At 43.3% G+C, this 20,869-nt stretch overlaps 5 protein-coding genes across 6 annotated transcripts; 2 read left to right on the forward strand and 3 right to left on the reverse strand.

The window, feature by feature from the left end:
* The first annotated feature begins 210 nt into the window (after window positions 1-210).
* Window positions 211-9,263, forward strand: LOC125102058 (histone H2B type 1-K). Its single transcript, XM_047732759.1, has 2 exons — window positions 211-626; window positions 6,607-9,263. Exon 1 carries the CDS (start codon window positions 237-239, stop codon window positions 615-617), a length of 381 nt encoding a protein of 126 aa, XP_047588715.1. The 5' UTR covers window positions 211-236; the 3' UTR covers window positions 618-626; window positions 6,607-9,263.
* Window positions 1,459-4,329, reverse strand: LOC125102025 (uncharacterized). The gene has a single exon (XM_047732712.1). It carries the CDS (start codon window positions 3,699-3,701, stop codon window positions 3,045-3,047), a length of 657 nt encoding a protein of 218 aa, XP_047588668.1. The 5' UTR covers window positions 3,702-4,329; the 3' UTR covers window positions 1,459-3,044.
* A 1,671-nt stretch (window positions 9,264-10,934) lies between the features above and the next one.
* On the reverse strand, window positions 10,935-12,214 carry LOC125102594 (histone H3.3-like). Its single transcript, XM_047733930.1, has 2 exons — window positions 12,182-12,214; window positions 10,935-12,056 (listed from the first exon to the last, which is right to left on the reverse strand). The coding sequence occupies exons 1-2, from the start codon at window positions 12,212-12,214 to the stop codon at window positions 11,727-11,729; spliced, it is 363 nt and encodes a 120-aa protein (XP_047589886.1). The 3' UTR covers window positions 10,935-11,726.
* Window positions 11,996-12,802, reverse strand: LOC125102043 (histone H2A type 1-B). 2 transcript variants are annotated; one of them, XM_047732732.1, is made up of 2 exons: window positions 12,722-12,802; window positions 11,996-12,616 (listed from the first exon to the last, which is right to left on the reverse strand). In XM_047732732.1, the coding sequence occupies exons 1-2, from the start codon at window positions 12,800-12,802 to the stop codon at window positions 12,410-12,412; spliced, it is 288 nt and encodes a 95-aa protein (XP_047588688.1). In that variant the 3' UTR covers window positions 11,996-12,409. The 2 variants fall into 2 exon arrangements, with proteins under 2 accessions (XP_047588688.1, XP_047588687.1); XM_047732731.1 differs by having other exon boundaries at window positions 11,996-12,802.
* A 306-nt stretch (window positions 12,803-13,108) lies between these two features.
* On the forward strand, window positions 13,109-13,522 carry LOC125102065 (histone H2B type 1-K). Its single transcript, XM_047732769.1, has one exon. It carries the CDS (start codon window positions 13,124-13,126, stop codon window positions 13,502-13,504), a length of 381 nt encoding a protein of 126 aa, XP_047588725.1. The 5' UTR covers window positions 13,109-13,123; the 3' UTR covers window positions 13,505-13,522.
* Window positions 13,523-20,869: the final 7,347 nt, after the last annotated feature.

Below are 20,869 nucleotides of genomic sequence, written 5' to 3' on the forward strand. Positions count from 1 at the left end.
TTAAGATGGCAGCTTCTTCTTAACCAATGGAAGTGCAGCTCTGGGATCCTTGCATTCTGATTGGGCAGCACTAACTTCTGACGTTGCCTTGAATGGCCACCAATCAGACACAGTACTGTAATTTACACCTTATTTGCATAAGGTTTCTGTATAAAAGGGACTAGTCGCACTGGGCTCACATTCTTTTCTTCGCTTTTTCTCTTTTCCTTCAGCGTTTTTGGCATTTTTTCCGAATCATGCCTGAACCCGCCAAGTCGGCGCCGGCCCCGAAGAAGGGCTCCAAGAAAGCGGTGACCAAGGCGCAGAAGAAGGACGGCAAGAAGCGCAAACGCAGCCGCAAGGAGAGCTACTCGGTGTACGTGTACAAGGTGCTGAAGCAGGTGCACCCCGACACGGGCATCTCGTCCAAGGCCATGGGCATCATGAACTCGTTCGTCAACGACATCTTCGAGCGCATCGCGGGCGAGGCGTCCCGCCTGGCGCACTACAACAAGCGCTCGACCATCACGTCCAGGGAGATCCAGACGGCCGTGCGCCTGCTGCTGCCCGGGGAGCTGGCCAAGCACGCCGTGTCCGAGGGCACTAAGGCCGTCACCAAGTACACCAGCGCCAAGTAACCTCGTCAAGTAAACACACTTAAACTTAACCCAAAGGCTCTTTTCAGAGCCACTAAGTTGTCGGTAAGAGAGCTGCAAATACTCGGCCGGGATCGAGGCTTCAGTTCCAGGCAGTTACCCCGAGGCGGCTGTGCGGATTCCATTGCTCTGAGTAACGCGCGCTGTGCTCGTAACTGCCTTTGGCCGGAAGGAACCGGATGTACCGCGCGACGTCTGTCGCCGTGTGTAAGCCGGACCCTTAAGGGACGTTAACGCGAGTGTGTGCTGTGTGTGAGCACAAAGAATTCCTATCTCTGGTGTGAAAGTGTATCCTTTGGTTGTGTGCGAGAGTGGCTTCTTGTTTAAATCCTAACAGCCTGGGTCTTGTGGCCTTTCTCCGTTGCAGTTCCAATTTGCGTTTATGTATTAGTAAATTTAGCCCCCAGTGATTGACCAAAATCCGCCTTGTCGCTCAGCAGCCATCTCATGTCCGAGGCGGTTGCAATGGCGGAAGGGGCATTAAGTCGACAGAGCGTTGCTCTCCTCAAGCTTTAAAAAGTTGGCCTCTCCAGCCCGCAAGGGATCGGGACCTTGGCAGACCATCGGGGGGTGGGAGGGAAGGTCTGCAAGTAGACAGCTTTTCTCCCGAATAAAGAAATGGAATACTGGAGCTCACAAAAAAGATACGCGGCTAGTTTACTAGTTTGTTATACATATGGCTAGAGAGCTAATAAGTGGTAGGTGGTATAATGGGGGAAAACAAGGGCACATAAATAACAAGTGGAATCCTGTGCCTCTGGTAATTTGAGCAAATTAAAGTCTGTACAACTGTTTGCCTATTTGTACAAGAACATTGATCTGAACTTTGTGATTTCAGCTGCTAAATTCTGTGCTCTCCAGAGCCAGTATGAAATCTGTGTGAACAGAGTGAGAGAATAAGTGACTTTCTCAGTCCCAATCAGACCTACTGTAGAAAAGATTGGAATAATTGGATCAGATTGGGATAGAGGCACATCTTGTACCTGTCTGGAAGCTCTCCTCAGTTCTGCACCATAGAAAGGACCAGGACTGCAACCCACTCTCTGTGATGGCTTCTCTAGCTACCCAGAGAGTGGTTAAAAATATTACAGGTTTGGGTTATAGAATATAACATTTGTGACTTGGTTGACTTGGCTGTCAGCACATATATTTTGCCAATTTAAAATAAAATCTATCTCAGATTATTATATAAGAATCCATGGAAAGCATTTAGCACAAACTTGAATTAACTTATAGGCATGGTTTCTTCTCTTTCACTCTACCTTTGTCTGTTACAGTGCCTTGCAAATTTTAGGCTTTTGGTTAATCAATCATTGCTTGTTAAGAAAATAGGAAGACCAGTCTGTTATCAGTAATTTCAGAAAAGCCTTACTCTAACCCAAATGAGATAAGCAGCCTCAATTTTTTGGTCTACTTATGCCTGCAGTTCTTTGGCAAATTAAGGGAGATGGAAATAACCCCTATATGAACAGGCATCATTTGCAAAAACTACTGAAACTATAAACCCAACATTATTAAACATGTCTCCAAAATAGCCAAAAAGCTTGTAAGAAACTAAACAACTTCATTATAATCAAAGAAACGCAACTTAAATACATGAGATTTAGTTTAGCAAATGTGGACTGGCAGAAAATTAGTCTGCACTAGTGAAATGTTGAAGATGGGGAGTAACAGGAACTCAGTACTTGTGGAGTATGGGGGTATAAAACAAAAATAACCCCGGAACACAAGTTGCTCATTTCATGTTCAAAATGCAGACCCCCTTAAAGCAACGCCCCTCCTAAATCTGCACTCAGAGAAAGGTACAGCTGTGTACAACGCCCATAGCAGTGTGATTTGTAATGGGAAATACAGCAACTTAAAAATCTCCAGCATAGAGATGCCTACTTTAAAATGTTTTACCTAGGTCCTACAGTGTAGAGAAGCAATACATTTTCAAGACCCTTGCTAGAGCTCCCTGCAGCTCCGCTTAACCAAACACCACATTTCTTAAGGTGTCTGCTGTGTGGATCTTATTCCTTTGCTTATACCCTTCACCCTGACATTAAGGTCTAAATTCAAAAGAATAGAAAATTAGCGTTGGGTGCGGCCCTTTAGATCTAAATCTCCACAGTTTTGAGACTTTGGATTAGACTAATGATCCAGAATCTTACCAGATTCCCTGCGATTCCTATGGCGTAGCGAAAAAAGGCTGGCCAGCAGGAATTCAGGCCACCAAAGTCAGAGTACCTGGGCCTCTGGTCATTTTGCTGGTATTAAGAACTACCCAAAGCGGCATTAAAAGCTTACACAGAGGCCCTACGAAGTGACCCGTTTGTAGACAAGCACTAAAGCTCTTCCAGGGAAAACTTGGGGGCCCTAAAAAGGGCCTTTTTGGTGAGCAACAAGAATCCAAGCTTACTTTGGTCTTTAGCCCCCGAAGCCGTAGAGGGTGCGACCCTGGCGCTTGAGCGCGTAGACCACGTCCATGGCCGTGACCGTCTTGCGCTTGGCGTGCTCCGTATAGGTGACGGCGTCGCGGATCACGTTCTCCAGGAACACCTTGAGCACCCCGCGGGTCTCCTCGTAGATGAGGCCGGAGATGCGCTTGACGCCGCCGCGCCGGGCCAGCCGCCGAATGGCGGGCTTGGTGATGCCCTGGATGTTGTCGCGCAGCACCTTGCGGTGGCGCTTGGCGCCCCCCTTGCCCAGGCCCTTCCCGCCCTTGCCGCGACCAGACATCTCGGCAAGCGTGAAAGCACAAAACTGCTTCCAGGCCGCGCAGCTCCTTTTTATCGGTAACCTCGGCGGACCGGAGTGAAAACCGGAAGACTGTGGCGGGAAGTCCCTCTCGGTTGGAGGAGGGGATCTGGAAAGGAACAGCCTGCTGCCAGGGTGCTCGCTTTTGTTCACCGAGTGTAGCCTCAAGACCAAAGGCTCTTTGTTTCTTCTTCTCTCTTGTCCCATCCTCGTGAAACAACACAACTTTAACACTGTAGAGGATACGTTTGAAAAAGAGAGAATAAAATATGCTGTTTTTATCTGCACATATATGCATGCATTTTCTTTTACTAACAGTATTTGCATTAGCTTATACCATTTTGTAAAGGTTTTTCTCCTTGTTATGGCGGGGGCGGGGGGGGGGGGGGGGATATGTTCCAAACACTAACTTCCTAGAAGTGGAACACGATGTGCTAATAGAATAGAGAATTTAAAGATCTTCCAGGGATATGGTTAAATTCTCTTCCACTGCCAAAGGGCTACCAATTTTCATTTTCAACAACAGTTATTATATTTTACTCATAATGAGTAGAACCATTTAAGAAAAAATTTTAAACTATAATAATCCAGACTTGGTTTCTTGTATAGAGCATTAATTTTTAAAAAGTTAACAGGCTGGCTAATCAGTATAACATATATTTTCTCAACGGGTTTGAGGAAATTAATTGTTTATATATGGAAAAGTTCACTTATAATTATTTCTTGAATTCTCACTGTTCTGTTGATCAGTCTGTGTGTACTGCTGAAGTATTATAATTATTTGAAACATTGAAAAATATCTTAGTATTTGGCTGTACATTTATTATGGTAAATTTATTAGCTTTAGAATATTGTGCCCTCCTAACCTGAAAAATACTGACTCTCTCCATCATACTAGGTCTTTCAGTGTATCTCAGTAGTGGTCTTTTTTTTTTTTTTTCCTAGATAAATATAATTTTAAAAAACTTTCTAAAACTTTAATTAACTACAAGAGCAATTAATTTGTCATAAACAAACAAACAAGTAGAACATTCAAATTCAGGGAAAAGAAAGTATACTTTGGTCTTTCTAAGAAAAAAAATTTTTATTCTTTTTTTAAGATTTTATTTATTTGTTTGTCAGAGAGAGAGAGAGGGAGCACAAGCAAGGGGAGCAGCAGACAGAGGAAGAAGCAGACTCCCCACTGAGCAGGGAGCCACATATGGGGTTCAATCCCAGGACCCCAGGATTATGACCTGAGCTGAAGGCAGACGCTTAACTGACTGAGCCATCCAGACGCCCCTAAGAAATTCTTTATTAAAAGAATATACTTAATATTATATACTTAGTTAAATATATATAATAAATATAAATACAATGATATACTTAGTTAAATATATATAGTATAAATACATATACAATATTGCTTAAATTCTGAGAAATTTTAATCACTATTTTCAGAATTAGCATGGAATCCCCTTGTTATCCAATTATTTTCTTGCTATCCTTTATTTCAATGACTTACTTTTAGAGATGTTGCATTACAGTATTTCCAAAGTATTCCATTTAAATTTCATAAAATAAATAAAAAGAATTTCTAAATGTCATTAAAATATTGAGATTTTTTTTCTGCATTTATGTTGCAATAAAAGAAAACTTGCCAAACACTTGAAGAAACAATACTGATTCAGATAGTGGGAGGCAAAATCAGTATATTTTAATAGAGGGGAGGGATGGCATAGTTTAGTTTAAGGGCAAATACAAATGGAAGATAAGAGATGGACTTTTCTCTGAAGATCCCTCTATTCCCTTTTTCTCTTTCAGAATTTCTTTCTCTATCCTTTCCAAATGTATGTAAATCCTTCTGATGGGTAAATAAGTCTTTGGCCAGCCTCTTAACTCAGCCCTCAAGGATTTTTGACTCCTTTATTTTGAAATGTAATCATCAAGGAAAACAGTACTCTATTTGTCAGTTTCTTGAAAAGGCAATTTAACTTCAGCTGGTGTCTGAGACTACATTGCAAATCCTACCTGATGTAAAGGGTTGTATCTGATTAGCTCTAAAAAAAGTGAGATTTCTTTGTCTTTGCCATCTCTTTAGAAGATTGCCAGTGATGAGCCTAATATTCTGGCTTTATGCTTATTGAACAATAAAATTGTTTTCTTGGGGCACCTGGGTGGCTCAGTCTTTAGGCATCTGCCTTCAGCTCACGTAATGATCCCAGGGTCCTTGGACGGAGACCCGCATCAGGCTCCCTGCTCCGAGGGAAGCCTGCTTTCTCCCTCCCCCACTCCCCCTGCTTGAGCTCTCTCTCTCACTATGTCTCTCTTTGTCAAATAAATAAGTAAAATCTTAAAAAAACATTTTCTTTTTTCCTTATATTTCCCCAACATTAGTTCATTGAAATACCTTTTACAGACCTTACTCTCTCTACTTTAAAAATCAGTAAAATTCCCACCAACCAGTAGCCTCCCTCTTCATCTGATTTAATGGATACTTGCATAACACTAGTCATGATATAAGGTAGCAATGGATGGATATCTGAAAAGTTGGTCAGGCTCTTTTTATAGTTTCTGAAATTGATAGCCAAAGGCATTTATTTATTTATAAACCTACAGTATATTATTTCGTAAAAATACAAAGCTTTTTCTTTTTCTTTTTTAAAAGATTTCATTTTATTTATTTGACACAGAAAGACACAGCAAGAGAGGGAACACAAGCAGGGGCAGTGGGAGCGGATGAAGCAGGCTCTCCACTGAGGAAGGAGACCGACATGGGGCTCCATCCCAGAACCCTGAGATCGTGACCTGAGCCAAGGCAGCCGCTTAACCGACTGAGCCACCCAGGTACCCTTAACCAAATTTTCTTTTCTTTTCTTTTTTTTAAAGATTTTATTTATTTATTTGACAGACAGAGATCACAAGTAGGCAGAGAGGCAGGCAGGGGTCGGGGGGAGCAGGTTCCCTGCTGAGCAGAGAGCCCGATGTGGGGCTCCAGGATCCTGGGATCATGACCTGAGCCGAAGGCAGAGGCTTTAACCTACTGAGCCACCCAGGTGCCCCCTTAACCAAATTTTCAATGGAGAATTTGGTTTTCTCATCCTTTACCAGATGGAATATCAGCAGGAAAGTGATGGACTCCAGGAGGAAAGTGACAATGTCATCTGCTAGGCCCCAAGACCTGACCTTTGCTGCCCACCTGCTTGTACTCATTGATGTTTGTCCCACATTTTCCTGAAGCTCTTCTTTCCAGCTGATCTCTTAGCTCCGGCAGCTGACCCCAGGAGCAGTATCCCGTGATGGAAAGTGAACCTACCCTTCAAGCATTAACAACCAACCAGATCACCCAGACCAGTTTGAACTAATCAGGACTCCGACCTGTGCGGGTGGACCACTGAGTGACCCACGGAGTGACTTACAGTGACCTGTACTTCATTATCATACTAAAATCTGCCCACCGAGCACAAGGCTCATTTCCATAACACACAATGTGAGTCTAGGCATGTTTTTTAAGGCGCATGTGAGGCTATGCCTGCCTATATATACAAGGACAAGGCTCATCTTCCTACATATTCACCCTAACCCTACATAAAAGGAACCCATTCACCCTTGCCTGGGGAGTCATGGTTTTGGAAGTTATTCCCTGTGGTCTCCTTATTTGCTGCAGATAAAGTTTCCTTTGTGGGACAACTCACCTGGTGCAGTTTCTTTTTTTAAGATTTTATGTATTTGAAAGAGAAGAGAGCCAGGGAGTTGCTGAGGGAGAGGGACAAGCAGACGCCATGCTGAGTGCAACTCCCAGGGCTGGGTGTGATCCCACAATAGGGGATCATGACTTGAGCCAAAATCGAGAGTCGGGCACTTAACTGACTGAGCCACCTGGTGCAGTTTCTATCTGTGATTCCCAGGGGAATGAACTCGAACATGAGTTCCCTTACAATGGTACAGGTTTTCAGTGTTTATTTTGTGTATTATTTCTAAGAAACGGCCGCTGTGGTCAGTGTCTTCCAGTTTGCTTTATTCCACAGGAGAGAAACCAGGCCTCCTAGTCCCCTTCGATTCGGGCTGCAGCCTGCAAATAAATTGATTAGGGACTGTAAGGGGGAAGGAGCAGAATCCAGCCAAGGCAAGGGCAGGTCATCAGGCTAAAGGAAGGACTGGTAACCATCCTTCCCTCCTCTTGCCTCTGTCCCCTTTCCCCCTAATCTCCCTACAATGCCCACATGGTTTTCTTATTGTTTCTCTGCACTATTATAAAAAATCCTCATCAAGCCTATGGAACTTGAAATGAGTAGATCATTCAAATTGTCTGTAAGGGATATACGAATATCTACAAATATAGGAAAAAGTGCTCAATTACATTAATCCAGAACATTAGGGGAAAAAAAAGCCTTAAAAGTATGGTAAAGAGAGAGCTTTCCTTTGTTTAAAACTTTTGTTTAGAAATATTCTGTGTATCATTTAGAAATATAATACAGATTTCAGATTTTTTATTAATACAGACCTAATACTGTACTAATAAATACAAATATTAGCATTAGGTATTAAAAGATAGCTTAATAGGCCACCCCAAAATAGTCCACTCTGACGTAAGGTTGATTTTGAGCTGAAGGCATTTGAGATGAAGCAGAGAGAAGAAACGCTCTTTGTCTTTCCACTTAATCGCCTAAAAGCAGGAAGTAGATTTACAAAGCTGTCCCTCCTTCCCTCTCTACCAGGAGGGACAAAGGTTAATCCCAGTGTCTGGGTAGGCAGTTAGTTTAGGCTCTACCGGGATGGCCCGAGGCCATCAAGAAGGAGGCCACGGCCGGCTGTGCGGAAGATCAGAGGCAGGTCGGGGCAGCGTTGGCGAGAAGCCGGATCCCACCAGACAGGCCCAAGATGGCGGCGCCACGACTGAAAACCCCTGACCCGGTGAAGAGACCCTGCTTCCGGCCCCAAGTAATGACTATTTTGCCCGCTGGTTAACAACTGTCAGTGAAAGAAACCCTAACTCCAGGACGCATGGTTCTCCCTCTTGAGCTCACCATGCTCTCTCACATCCTGAGTGTTCTTTGGTTTCAATAAACTTTCCTGCTTGTACCTCTCATACACTGTATTGCGTCTGCCCTTGAATTCCTTCTCGTGAGGAGACCAAGAGCCTTCAGCGACATCTTTGATATAAGTTGGGTCCAGACCTCAGGGCCCAGGTCTCCCAGTTCACCCAGCAACGCCAGTAGGCAGCTTTAGACCTTTATCAGTGGAGAGGGCCCCAAATTAAATCTGCTTAACAAACTTGATTCTTGTTTTCCTGGTAAGCTTCCCATAACTAACTTCCCCTCACCTTTTGTGGTAGGCTTATAAGGGCCGAGGGCAGGAAGCCCCAAAGATGGGCCGAGCTGAAGACAATAAAGACCCTGTGGGCTCGAGAGAAACTTTTGTCCCTCCCATAGGTACATAGAAAAATCTAAATTGGGGTCGTTCCCAGAAGAGGGTTATTAACAGAGGTAAACGTTTTCCGAGGGACCCATCTCTTGTGGAGGCCAAAAAAAACAAGGCTGTACCCACCTCAAGTCTAGCCTTGACATCAAGTACAGCCATCTTGGCCCCGGCAGCCATCTTAGGCCTTCGTGAGGGGTAAATGACCCCTGGCTCCAGGAAGACTGACCAAGTTTTGAAAACAAAACACCATACCAAAAACTAATTAGGAATAGGATAACTTAACGAGGTAATAAGTCATGTCAGGAGTAGGATAGCTTGACGTTGTAATAAATCATGTCAGAAATAGGACAACTTAACGCTGTAAAAAATCACAAGAACATAGGGATGCGATCGTGGCCCAATCACCTACTGCCAAATCCACCCCTACTCTGTCTTTAAAAACTCTGACTGTAATCTGGTTCAGGGTCCAAGCCTCTACTCCGCTGTGTCAGGTATACTTGGGGCCAAGCTTAATCTTGTCAAATAAACCCTCGTGTGATTACATCAGTGTTGGCTCCTTGGTGGTCTCTCAGATGCGAAAACTTGGGCATAACATCTCTATGGCAGGGCAAACATCTAATTACGGAACACCCGCCCTTCTTACTGCCTCATGAAGGTCATCCCTTCCCTCCGAAATCCCAGACGCCATTTTAGTTCAGAATGAGATATATGCCTTCTTTTGCCTGTCTTTGGAATTTCCAGGTCTGTGTGGATTCCCTGTACAAATGCTATTAAATTAGACTTTTCTCCTGTTAATCTTTCTCAAGTCAGTTGGATTCTTAGTCCAGCCGGAAGGACCCTTGAAGGGGACAGGAATTCTTGCTCCCTGACAAGCGGAAGACAGTCTTCAAACGGCATTTTTAAGGCACCTTGGGGGTTCCTGGTTGTCTGCAGTGTGGCTCCCATATGTACACGAGGTACACATGTTAGAAAGGAGACAGCAAGCCCCACATGGAGTCACTTGAGTAAACCCCACATCAGCAAACCAAGATTTAATACCTAATCTCGTCACAATCTCACTCCCCTGGAGTCCCACTGCCACCCCCAGGAATGTAACCTTTAGCCAAGTTCAATTAACCTAGTCTGCTAGTGATATAATCCACCCAATAGGCCCGCCCCTTTAGAAAGATGACCTTGCCTGAAACAATGCATTCTTAGCTGCTAATAGTTTCTTTTTTTCTGCAACCTTTCACCTTTAAAAGCCTTTTCTTTTCTATAGCTCCCCAGAACGCCTTTCTATTGCCCGGTGGGATGCTACCTGCCCTGTGAATCATTGAATAAAGCCAATTTGACTTTTAAATTTACTCAGTTGAATTTTTGTTCCTTAGCAATGTTAATAAAAGTCTGTGTTTTTCTCTTGGGAAAACTGTCTTTGATTACAGGGATCTCAGTCGAACACTCAGAAGAGTAGAGGAAAAGTCATTTTTCTTTCCCTAAAATTGGAAGACATATTTAAGGACAGAACAATTGAATAATGAGTAAAATCATTTGGGTCACACAGCTTCTAAAAAGCCCATCAAAAAGTCAAATATCTGACTATGGGAGGGGGTGCATCTGAGTGCCTGTCATTGTTAGATACTGTCATTAGTGTTTATTTTCGTTCCAAAAAGTCATATTTACACTAGGACTAGAAGTAGTTTACCTTAAAAAAAAGTTATGTTTTAAGTACAAGAAATAGGAACAATGGTATGAATATTAATATGACATATTAATAGACTTTGTTAAAGAAATCCCAGATAGGAAGGGGTGCTTTCAGGGATAAATTATAATTAAGCAGGCTGAAAAGTCACGGGCAGGTCAATCAAATTTTACAACAAGGGTTTTTAAGCTGAAGTCCATATATGCCACAAATCGGCAGTGCATGGTGGGGGGTGCATGGTAGTGAGGAGAAACCGCATAAGTTGGGATGGGGAAGCATAATTTACCTGACTGCTCTTTACAATGAATTTAGGCCACAAACCTCAGTACTTGTCACCCAGTGGAAATCGCAGATAATCCCATTTCTCATAACAATTGCCAAATTACCTTGAACCGTTAGTTATTTACTCGTCTGATTAGTGATGGCAGTTGTTAGGCTCATCAAGCATGTATCATAGAACATGTTCGCTAGTTAGGCACATGTCAGTCCTATCGAATTTATTTTTATTAAAAATACATCAGTAACTAAAGGGTTACGTTTTTTGTAATGTTTGTGTTTTATGCACCTCAAATATTATTCTGAGAAGGATTTCCATAAATGTCACTGGGCAGCCAAGGTTATGCAAGACATTCAAGAAAAAAAAAACCCAAGAATGCTTCCCGCTCCCCCCCTCCCCTTTTTGAGATGACATCAGTTAAAGGAGTACAGTGAACAGAGAGTAGGAGGCAAGATTCTTTACCCTGGGCAATAAAACCAGTTGGCAGGGGTTTTCCTTATTTCCTTACTCCCTAACAGCAACAAAAGTGTGGTACTCGTCAACAGACCTTCCTCCATCCCTAACCCTGCCCCCTCGGAGGCCAGGGTTTGTCAGAAACCCGCCACACACTATACTTCATTCCTAAGCAGCCCTTGGTCAAACCATATCAGACTCCTCTATAGTATTTTTCTGACTCCACTCGTTCCTGTGAGTCTGGAAGGCAGAGCAGCCTGCGGGATTAGCAATATTGCACATTTCAATTGCACTAGTTACGAGAAACTTCCCTTAGATGTTAAGGTTCGACAGAAATTACCCTGAGGCAACAGCCCTGAAGATTTTCGTTCATCCCAGATGTGAAAGTTTTCTCGGGCTCCAGAATGGTGTTCTACATACCAATGTAATCCCAATATTTTATTCATTTGGCAACATCGAGGGTGATGGGGGGGGCAGTGCCTCAGAGCATGTCTACAGTTAGGAAACACGGGTGTGACTCCTGACAGCCTTTGGATGGGGGGGGCTATCCTGTAATGAGGCCCTCCATTAACCTGTAGGGGACCCGGGTGTCCTTGGGCATGATGGTGACGCGTTTGGCGTGGATGGCGCAGAGGTTGGTGTCCTCGAAGAGCCCCACCAGGTAGGCCTCGCACGCCTCCTGCAGCGCCATGACGGCCGAGCTCTGGAAGCGCAGGTCGGTCTTGAAGTCCTGCGCGATCTCGCGCACCAGCCGCTGGAACGGCAGCTTGCGGATCAGCAGCTCGGTGGACTTCTGGTAGCGCCGGATCTCGCGCAGGGCGACCGTGCCGGGCCGGTAGCGGTGCGGCTTCTTCACGCCGCCCGTAGCCAACTGCTAAACTCAGCCAAGAAAGCTGATGTGCACCAAAAATGTCAACTTACAAAAGCTAATAGCTGCCTGTGGACGCACACTACCTACCTAAACAATGAGACGAGGTACGTAGTAGTGTTTACAATTACTGCAAATCTCAAAAGTGGCAATCTACCGTACATGGCAGTTTTGGACTAGACATAGGGAGGTGGGCTTTCAACCCGGGATAGTTGTTAAACACCCCGCCTTTCTAGGTTTCGCCTACTCTTCCCATTTAAGAGTAAAATGTTAAAGTTCTTTTCCAGAAAATATAGGTGGCCCTGAAAAGAGCCTTTGGGTTTAGACAGGAGATTTGAACTGCACATTCTACCAATCTTCTACTTGCCCTTGGCCTTGTGGTGGCTCTCAGTCTTCTTGGGCAGCAGCACCGCCTGGATGTTGGGCAGCACGCCGCCCTGCGCGATGGTGACGCGGCCCAGCAGCTTGTTGAGCTCCTCGTCGTTGCGGATGGCCAGCTGCAGGTGGCGCGGGATGATGCGCGTCTTTTTATTGTCGCGCGCCGCGTTGCCGGCCAGCTCCAGGATCTCGGCCGTCAGGTACTCGAGCACCGCCGCCAGGTACACCGGCGCTCCGGCCCCGACCCGCTCTGAGTAGTTGCCCTTGCGGAGCAAGCGGTGCACCCGGCCAACTGGGAACTGCAGACCTGCCCGCGAGGAGCGCGTCTTGGCTTTGGCGCGCGCCTTGCCACCCTGCTTTCCGCGACCTGACATCCTTAGGTTGAATTTTAGCACTGCAGTAAGTTGCCAAAATGGAGGCGCAAGGGCAGCACTTTTTATAACCCTTATTGGGCTTGAAAAAGAAAATTTTTCATTGGTTGAGATTGCAGTTCCATTTTAACCAATGGAAACGGCAACTTTGGGATTCTTGCATTCTGATTGGGCAGCACTAACTTCTGACGTTGCCTTGAATGGCCACCAATCAGACACAGGACTGTAATTTACACTTCATTTGCATAAAGGCTTCTATATAAATGGGAGCGGTTACGTTTTCGATCATTTCTTGCTTGGCAGAGGACTGAACTTTTCCGAATTATGCCTGAGCCAGCCAAGTCGGCTCCCGCCCCGAAGAAGGGCTCCAAGAAGGCGGTGACCAAGGCGCAGAAGAAGGACGGCAAGAAGCGCAAACGCAGCCGCAAGGAGAGCTACTCGGTGTACGTGTACAAGGTGCTGAAGCAGGTGCACCCCGACACGGGCATCTCGTCCAAGGCCATGGGCATCATGAACTCGTTCGTCAACGACATCTTCGAGCGCATCGCGGGCGAGGCGTCCCGCCTGGCGCACTACAACAAGCGCTCGACCATCACGTCCAGGGAGATCCAGACGGCCGTGCGCCTGCTGCTGCCCGGGGAGCTGGCCAAGCACGCCGTGTCCGAGGGCACCAAGGCCGTCACCAAGTACACCAGCGCCAAGTAAACAGCGACTTAGCTGCGAATCGAAAACTAAAGGCTCTTTTAAGAGCCACCCATGTTCTCAAAGAGAGAGCTGCCTCTTGTTTCCATTCTGTGCTGCCTCCTGGAATTTTGCGGTAATTGGTCTGCGAGGAACGGCTATCACTGAACAATGTCAGTTTTCTTGTCCCGGTAACTAAACGACAAAAATATTACCAGGCCCTGCCAAGAGTCTGCAACTCCTTTGTGCAAAGTAAGAGCGCTGAGTTTGTCACTTTCCCTTAGGTTTTCAAAAGGCCTCTTAAACTGTTTCTGATCACCATCGGGATCAAATGACGATGGTAGACCAAGCTAAACTCGAAGCAAATTCAAATACTCCCCAGTTTGTCGGGAGTAAAGCGTTGGGCGCGGGGGTGGCACCGGCACTTTGAATTTGCCGCCCGGCTTCTCGGCGCCCGGATTGGCTGCCGGCAACTGCGTCGCGCCCGCGGGTCAAGCCGCGCGGGGACCGGCGGCCACTCCCGGCCGAGAGCCCCATCGGCCCGCACGCAGCAGCCCCCGGAGGGAACATTCTCGCGCGGTCTGGGCTGCTTTCTATTGTCCTCGACTTGAGCGTTCTATCCTTGTGGGAATGACGTTTATAATTTTCCTCGGAATTTTCGTCAGAAAGGAATTTGGCGGATGTCATTTTCAGGCCCAGAAGTCTCCTTGGTTTATTTCTGTTTAGGGCGCCGCTTTCCCTTTGCCATATATCCATAGGCTGGAAAATACTACAGGACGAAACGGCTCTGTGGAGAGTGTGGGGTTGGGAGGGTGTCCAGTGAAGGCAAAGAAGCTTGATGGCATTTATCCTAGACTCTCTTAAAACAAAAATCAGTATTTATTTTAAAGTTCCTTTTGTTGCTGTTTTAAATCCTATGTTTGACATTGCCTGGAACCAGTGGGTGAGGAATAACAAACCCCATGTCAGGCTGTTGTAAATAAGAACCAGTCACCCAATTGTAAGTCTCTGGATTGTAACTTTTCAATATTTAGTGTTTCTTTGCTTCAAAGCCACGATCTATAAAGCATTTGGAAGCTTCATCAAGGTGCTGGTTTGGGGGTTAGGTAATTTTAAAAGCATTTAATTTAAATATATTATCTAGTTTATCTAAACGGATTTAAATTTAACACAATAGCTTGTTGACTCAAATCCTACTCATATTTCAATGCCCACTTCAATCTGCTTGCTCTCTGAAATTGCCTTCTGTTTTCGAGCTTCTTCCAACAGTTTGTCCAGCATTTGGGAACTGCCTCCATATAGTTCCTCATATATATCGGTTTCAATTGCTACTAACTGGTTTGTTGTATGTTTCCACATAGTCAATGTCCAGTCATAACAGAAAAAACAAAGAAAGAAAGTTCTTTCCTTCATCTCCATCCCACACTAATAGTAACTGAGTATCTGTAAATCAACAGAACATAAATAATTTTTGTCACTTCTGTCACATGTCACATGCGCCCCTGGCCCCTCTCCATTAATTCAGATAGTCAGATGATAATTTCCAAGCTAAATACTTTTTTTGTTGTTTGTCTTATAGGATATAGAAATCAGAATAAAAAAGAAAAGGACTTGGGGCGCCTGGGTGGTTCAGTCCTTAAATGTCTGCCTTCAGCTCAGATCATGATCCCAGGGTCCTGGAATGGAGCCCCACATCAGGCTACCTGCTCAGCAGGAAGCCTGTTTCTCCCTCTCCCACTCCCCCTGCTTGTGTTGCCTCTCTCACTGTCTCTCTTCTCTGTCAAATAAATAAATAAAAAATCTTAAGGAAAAGAAAAAGGACAGAGATTGAGACAGAAGATGAGCCATGGGCAATAGTCTATCCCCAGATGAAAATTTGGAATGACTAAGTTTTTAAAAACTACTAAGTTGAAAAGATCCCAGCTAATTCTCCCATTACTCAGAAAATCAAACTGCCTAGGCCATAAACAAATCAGGTAAATAAATCAAATTTTCATCTTTGAGGTAATTTGTACCGTGATGGAGTCCCCTTGAAAATAAGGCAAGGTTTTTATACTTCCCTTGAAAAAGTGTTATCATTTTAACCCATTGTTAATCAGCTTCAGAAGAATTGGTTCAAAACTAAACTAACACGGTATGTCATTGAAAAAAATACACTGTGAAATATATCACAAAATAAAAAGATATTTGTTGCTCAAAGTACTTAGGACTATTTGACAGGTCTTCCCTGGAAACCACAAACCAGAATGCCTAGAACATTGTGTTAGAACTAGCTGCTTGGATATAACCCTTTTTCCAGCTATAGCAAATGATTATATTCATTGTTCTACTGTGCACTTGTTTCTTTTTAAACTAATCGCCAACAGTTGTTGAAATCAAGGCACCCAGTCCCCAGGGGAGTTAAAAGAGCCCCACTGACAAAGTCTATGGAAAGGTCAGTGGCCCTATATCTAGACACCATGCAGCTGATCTGTTCTTCCATTATCCCTTTGGTATGTTAAAGTTAATTCCATTGTAATATAACTTTGGTTAATTTTACTTTCAAGTTTTGATAATATATGGTAAATTTCCAATTAGTAATAACTACATTTACAAACTAGTCATTGATTTGAATGACTTATCTTAAGGTTTAATTTCAAAGTGTCACTTTTCTTGATATTGCCCCCAAATGTTGGATATGCAACTCTCTTTAGAGTTTGCATTGCATGAAGGCATATTTGGATTCTGCACATCAAAGTAGAGCAGAATTTTTAAATTTTAATAATAAAAAAAGGATTTCTGAAGAACTTTTCTTGCACATTACTAATACTCTTTCTACTCTTTGTCAGTGAATCTGTTCTCATTTACTATGGAAACTATACTATACACTTGACATTGGGAAACCAGGTAAACATGTGGTTTGTGCTCCTACTATTACCTGCACACCATCAGATCTACAAAACTATGATGTATACATCAGCATTCGATTGTCATACAGAAGCGATATATACCAGGCCCAGCCTGAGCAACTGCTGAAGGAAGAAAATAACTGTTAGAGCAAACAGCTCACACTGCAATTATTTCTACTTCTGAAACATAGTTGTGCTTTTTATTTTTAATAACAGGAGGAGTTTCTTATACATTGCTAATTGAGAAAGACTATCTAGGTTTGAAACTAGGCCATGGCACTTAAAATTTGCATTTACACATTAATTTCTCTAGCTTTTTTCTTCATTTAAAAAGGGGGGTAGAGTAGTGCTTCTGAAGAATGAACATTTTTAACATGCGTGGAACAATGTCTCACATATGGTAAGTATTCAACTTATGGGATGTAATCCCACTGCTGACAGCAATCATAGCAGCCGTATTAGAAAGAGTAATAACAACGTACACTCAGGAGCATCTGTGAAAGACAAGAGGGAGGAGAGGAGGATTGTTGCCACTGGGAAGAAGTGGGAGTATTGCATCTCATTGTTTACTTTTGCTGGGAAGAGAAATGATCTACGACATTGATCTAAAGTGATTCAGGCGTGTGACTGATTTGTCTGGTGAGGCAAAGATGCGAAGAAGACAAAAGTGGGGGTTTGTTGACAAGTTTTGGGGAAGAATGAGATGAATGAACTCAAAATGGTCCCAGAGTCTAAAAATAGTGTTGGCCCATGCCAATGCCAACCACGAGGTCCATACTTCCAAGGACGCTCTCAGTAATCAGGCAGATAATACCAGCCATGTGCATGTCACTGTTTCTTTTCTCAGCACCCTTCCTACTGCCCAAGCAGTTGGTAAGCAAGGTGGCCCGGAGTAGAGGTTATATAGGAGCTCTTCAATATAGACTTAGTTCGGCAGAGCTGACCTGGATACAGACTCTGCCAAGTGTCCCATAATCTAGGACAAGTCTTCTTGGATCCATTTTGTCCTCATGAGGCAAATACAGGACTTCACCGAGATAGATGCTCATTCTAGATTTGGTGTGTTTCACTCTCAGGCCATTGCTAACAAGCTTATCTATGAACTTACTGAATACTTTACGCCTCCTATCTCACAACACTATTTTCCCCCATTTCACTACCTTATAGAGAAAAGGTGAGGCAATGCAGAGAGGGCCGTGGGACTCAGTAGTCTCAGCGTGTAGTGCAGACTTCATGACGGCAGCCTCGTCAGTTACTAGAAGACTCATTGAAAGTGGTGTCTAGGAGTTTGGCAAGTTATTGGAGTCCTTTTCAGCTGGATGACATATAGGTCCTGAAGAGTGACAAAGTGTAGCCATAATTTCCGCCATTGCCAAAACACATTGGTTAAAGAACAGAGAGGCAGAAATGGAGGGGTCCCTCAGGTACAGGATTTGATCACCATCCTTACATCTTTCCATCCTTGAATCTCAGGGCTCACTCCGTCCAGTTTATTAGATTTTTGGTTTTTTGTTTTTGGTATTCAAAGGAGGAATGCCTCGGCCAGTGGACACTGAGATGACTCTATTAAATTCTATTGATTTACCAAAAGTGGTTCATTTTTTAGGTAAAGTTAAAGCAACTTTAGTTAGATTCACTAGCGGGCTTAAGAGATGTTTGGTAAAGATTTAGGTCTTGGATTTAGGCCTTTGGAATCCTTTGTTTCCCAATCTTAAGTTTTTGCTTTCCTTCTTCCCTCTTGCACTTTCTCTTTTTAGGAGAATGGGCAGACAATGGGACTGAGACAGTCTGAGTGTTCTTTAAAAGGCTGTCATAAAAAATACACACTGAAAGCCAATCAACTTAGTCTCAGAAATCTTCAAATACAAGTTAAACTACACTAATGTAAGTTACTACAAAATTGATAAATATACAAAGTTTCAATAATTCTTATTAGTCACCAATTAGTTACTTGGTGAAATGGATTTTAGATAACTGAGTTGAGAAAAACTGTCCTGTCTACCCATATTTCCTTCTGTGATATTTCACATATTTGACTATTTAATCTAATCACTGGTTTTTCTTTCCTTCTCCCTTAGTATTTTATTTAGGGTGTCCTGGTGCCATATAACCCTACAAGTTACACAATATGTAGATGGACTCACAGTAGAACGAGAAGAGTAGTGGATTCTGGATTATGAGCTATTTTCTATAACTAAAAAGATTTTGCATGCTCTTAAAATATGACTGAGACAAGCAAAATGAGCAAATCATCATTATGGAGAAGCGGTATGTGCAAAGGAGTGAATTTTGGGTTTTGGTCATTATTTCTCAATTTACAAAAATTAACTGAGTTTCTGTCCAACAAACTTTTTCAAAAATTATTATATATATATATATGTATATATATGTTTATATGACCACGAATAGCTGCATTGGAGGATTAAGAAATCCAATGCTATCAGACTCTTATTTAAAGGTATTAAAAGATGTATTATGTTCATGGACAAGAAATATTAAATAGCATAGAGATGTCAGTTCTTCTAAAGTTGGTATAATTCTTCAAGGTACTTCTAGTCAAAATCCTAATGTTAGTTTTAGAATTTGGAAGCTAATTCTAACATCTATTTGAAGAGTGAAGTGATTTTAAAAAATCCAAGAAACTCTCAATGAGAGGAAGAATATGATTTAGCAATAAAAGACTTATCTAATACTACGGAGCACTGCAGAGAGATGGGCACATTGACCAACTGAATTAGATAGGAAGCCAAGGATCACATCTAATTTTTTTTGAAAGTTCAGAAAAGAGAGAGGTGAGATTTCAGGTTAGTGAGGAAAAGATGGGCTGCTCAAAAAACTTGATCATGGCAACTGGTTATGGGATGGTTTTTGGTGGAAGATCCGAAATGTAAGTAGAAAACCACTGACACCTTTGGAAGATAAAATAGGAAAATATTAGAAAGAAGGACTTTTTAAAACAAGAAACAAATGTACTAGCCAGGAAGAAGAGTGTTCCATTATACCTCATTAGAGGAGGCCTTTTCTCTTAAGCTATTTTGCAACATCGTGACTTCTAGGTTCTATTATTAGTGAACATTAGTGAATGTCATTTGAAAATGAAGAAAGGATTGAAAAGTCTGTTTCCACTGAAGTCTGACCTTGACCTCACCTGAGGTCAGATTTTTAGGTTCAAACCTTCTTTTCTTCTCTCTTTCCTTCTGGTTCCTAATTCAGAATAATGAAAGTGTTAAAATATGTTTTCTATTATGTCTATGGATACAGAAAATAAGTTTGTTTATTGTGTAAAAAACTAAGGTTTTCAGAGCAAAAGTTTTCAATTTTAAACTTAAAGATGCTAAATTTAATGTGAACGGAATATGAATGGAACATATCAGTAATTACTTTTGTTTTTTAGAGAAAACTTCTCCCAGCACTTTTCACAGAAAGGGTCTACAAACAATGACAATCCATAACAATGAGAACTGCCATTACCCAGATTATCCTTTCTCAGTCCTTTCCCAAAGAGCAAACTCGCCTATTTGGAGATTTGGTTGTTAGGAATTAAAACAGATAGCAACCAACGGAGTCCTAATTCAGATAAAATCATTGTAGAAAAGTATTTGAGGCAATTGAGTGTTGTGGAGTTGTTTTAACCACTAGGTATTGGATGATATTACAAATGATCACTTCTAAGTTACTTTCGGTGCAAGAATCCGGTGTTTTGTTTACCTCTGTATCTACTGGGACGTTTGTGACAATACTAAACGCTGAAAGGACAGCTGGTGTCCCTCTCGGGCCCAGTGAAGCCGGGAGAGCCAGCCGGCGTGGGCAGAATGCTGGTAATCCCTGGATATTCCGGGGGTGCTTCAACACTGCCTCAGTCCCTGCCCCACCTGCCTCCCCTGCACCCTGCCCTGCCCCCAAAAAGTTTTTTTAAGGAGCCGGCCAGGTTAACGAATCTATTCCTCGTTTAGAGTAATGAAGACGCACAGAAATCACGGCGAGGAAGCCCAGTCTCCCCCTTTCGGCCCATTGCGGGACGGCGTCGCACGCTCTCGCCACCTGCTGGCCGTTTGGGACAATGCAGCTAAAACTTGGTTCTGTTGCAGTTTCTACTAGGCAGTCCCTTGCGAGGGTTTCCTAACTGCATCCATAAAGAACACAAGAAGCACTTCTGTTCCCGGCATAGTCCTCGACCACCCAGCTCCCCCATCAGTAACAGCGAACCACGCTTATTCGTTTCCTGTGTAGCCGTCTGGAACTTCTTCATACAAAGACATAAACGTGAACTATCCCCCTCCCTGCCCCCCCCACCCCCCCAAAGACACACTCTTTAATTTAAATGGGCAATGGCCATGTTCTCACGGTTCTACCCATTGCTTTTCTCATTACCTAGCTTGGAACCCTTTCCTTTATTTTTACTTTTTTAAAGATTTTATTTATTTGACAGAGAGAGCACAGAGGGGGGAGGGGCAGAGGGAGGGGAAAAGTAGGCTCCCCGGGAGCAGGGAGTCCAATTTGG

Source organism: Lutra lutra, chromosome 6 (assembly GCF_902655055.1).
Source record: "Lutra lutra chromosome 6, mLutLut1.2, whole genome shotgun sequence".
NCBI lineage: Eukaryota > Metazoa > Chordata > Mammalia > Carnivora > Mustelidae > Lutra > Lutra lutra.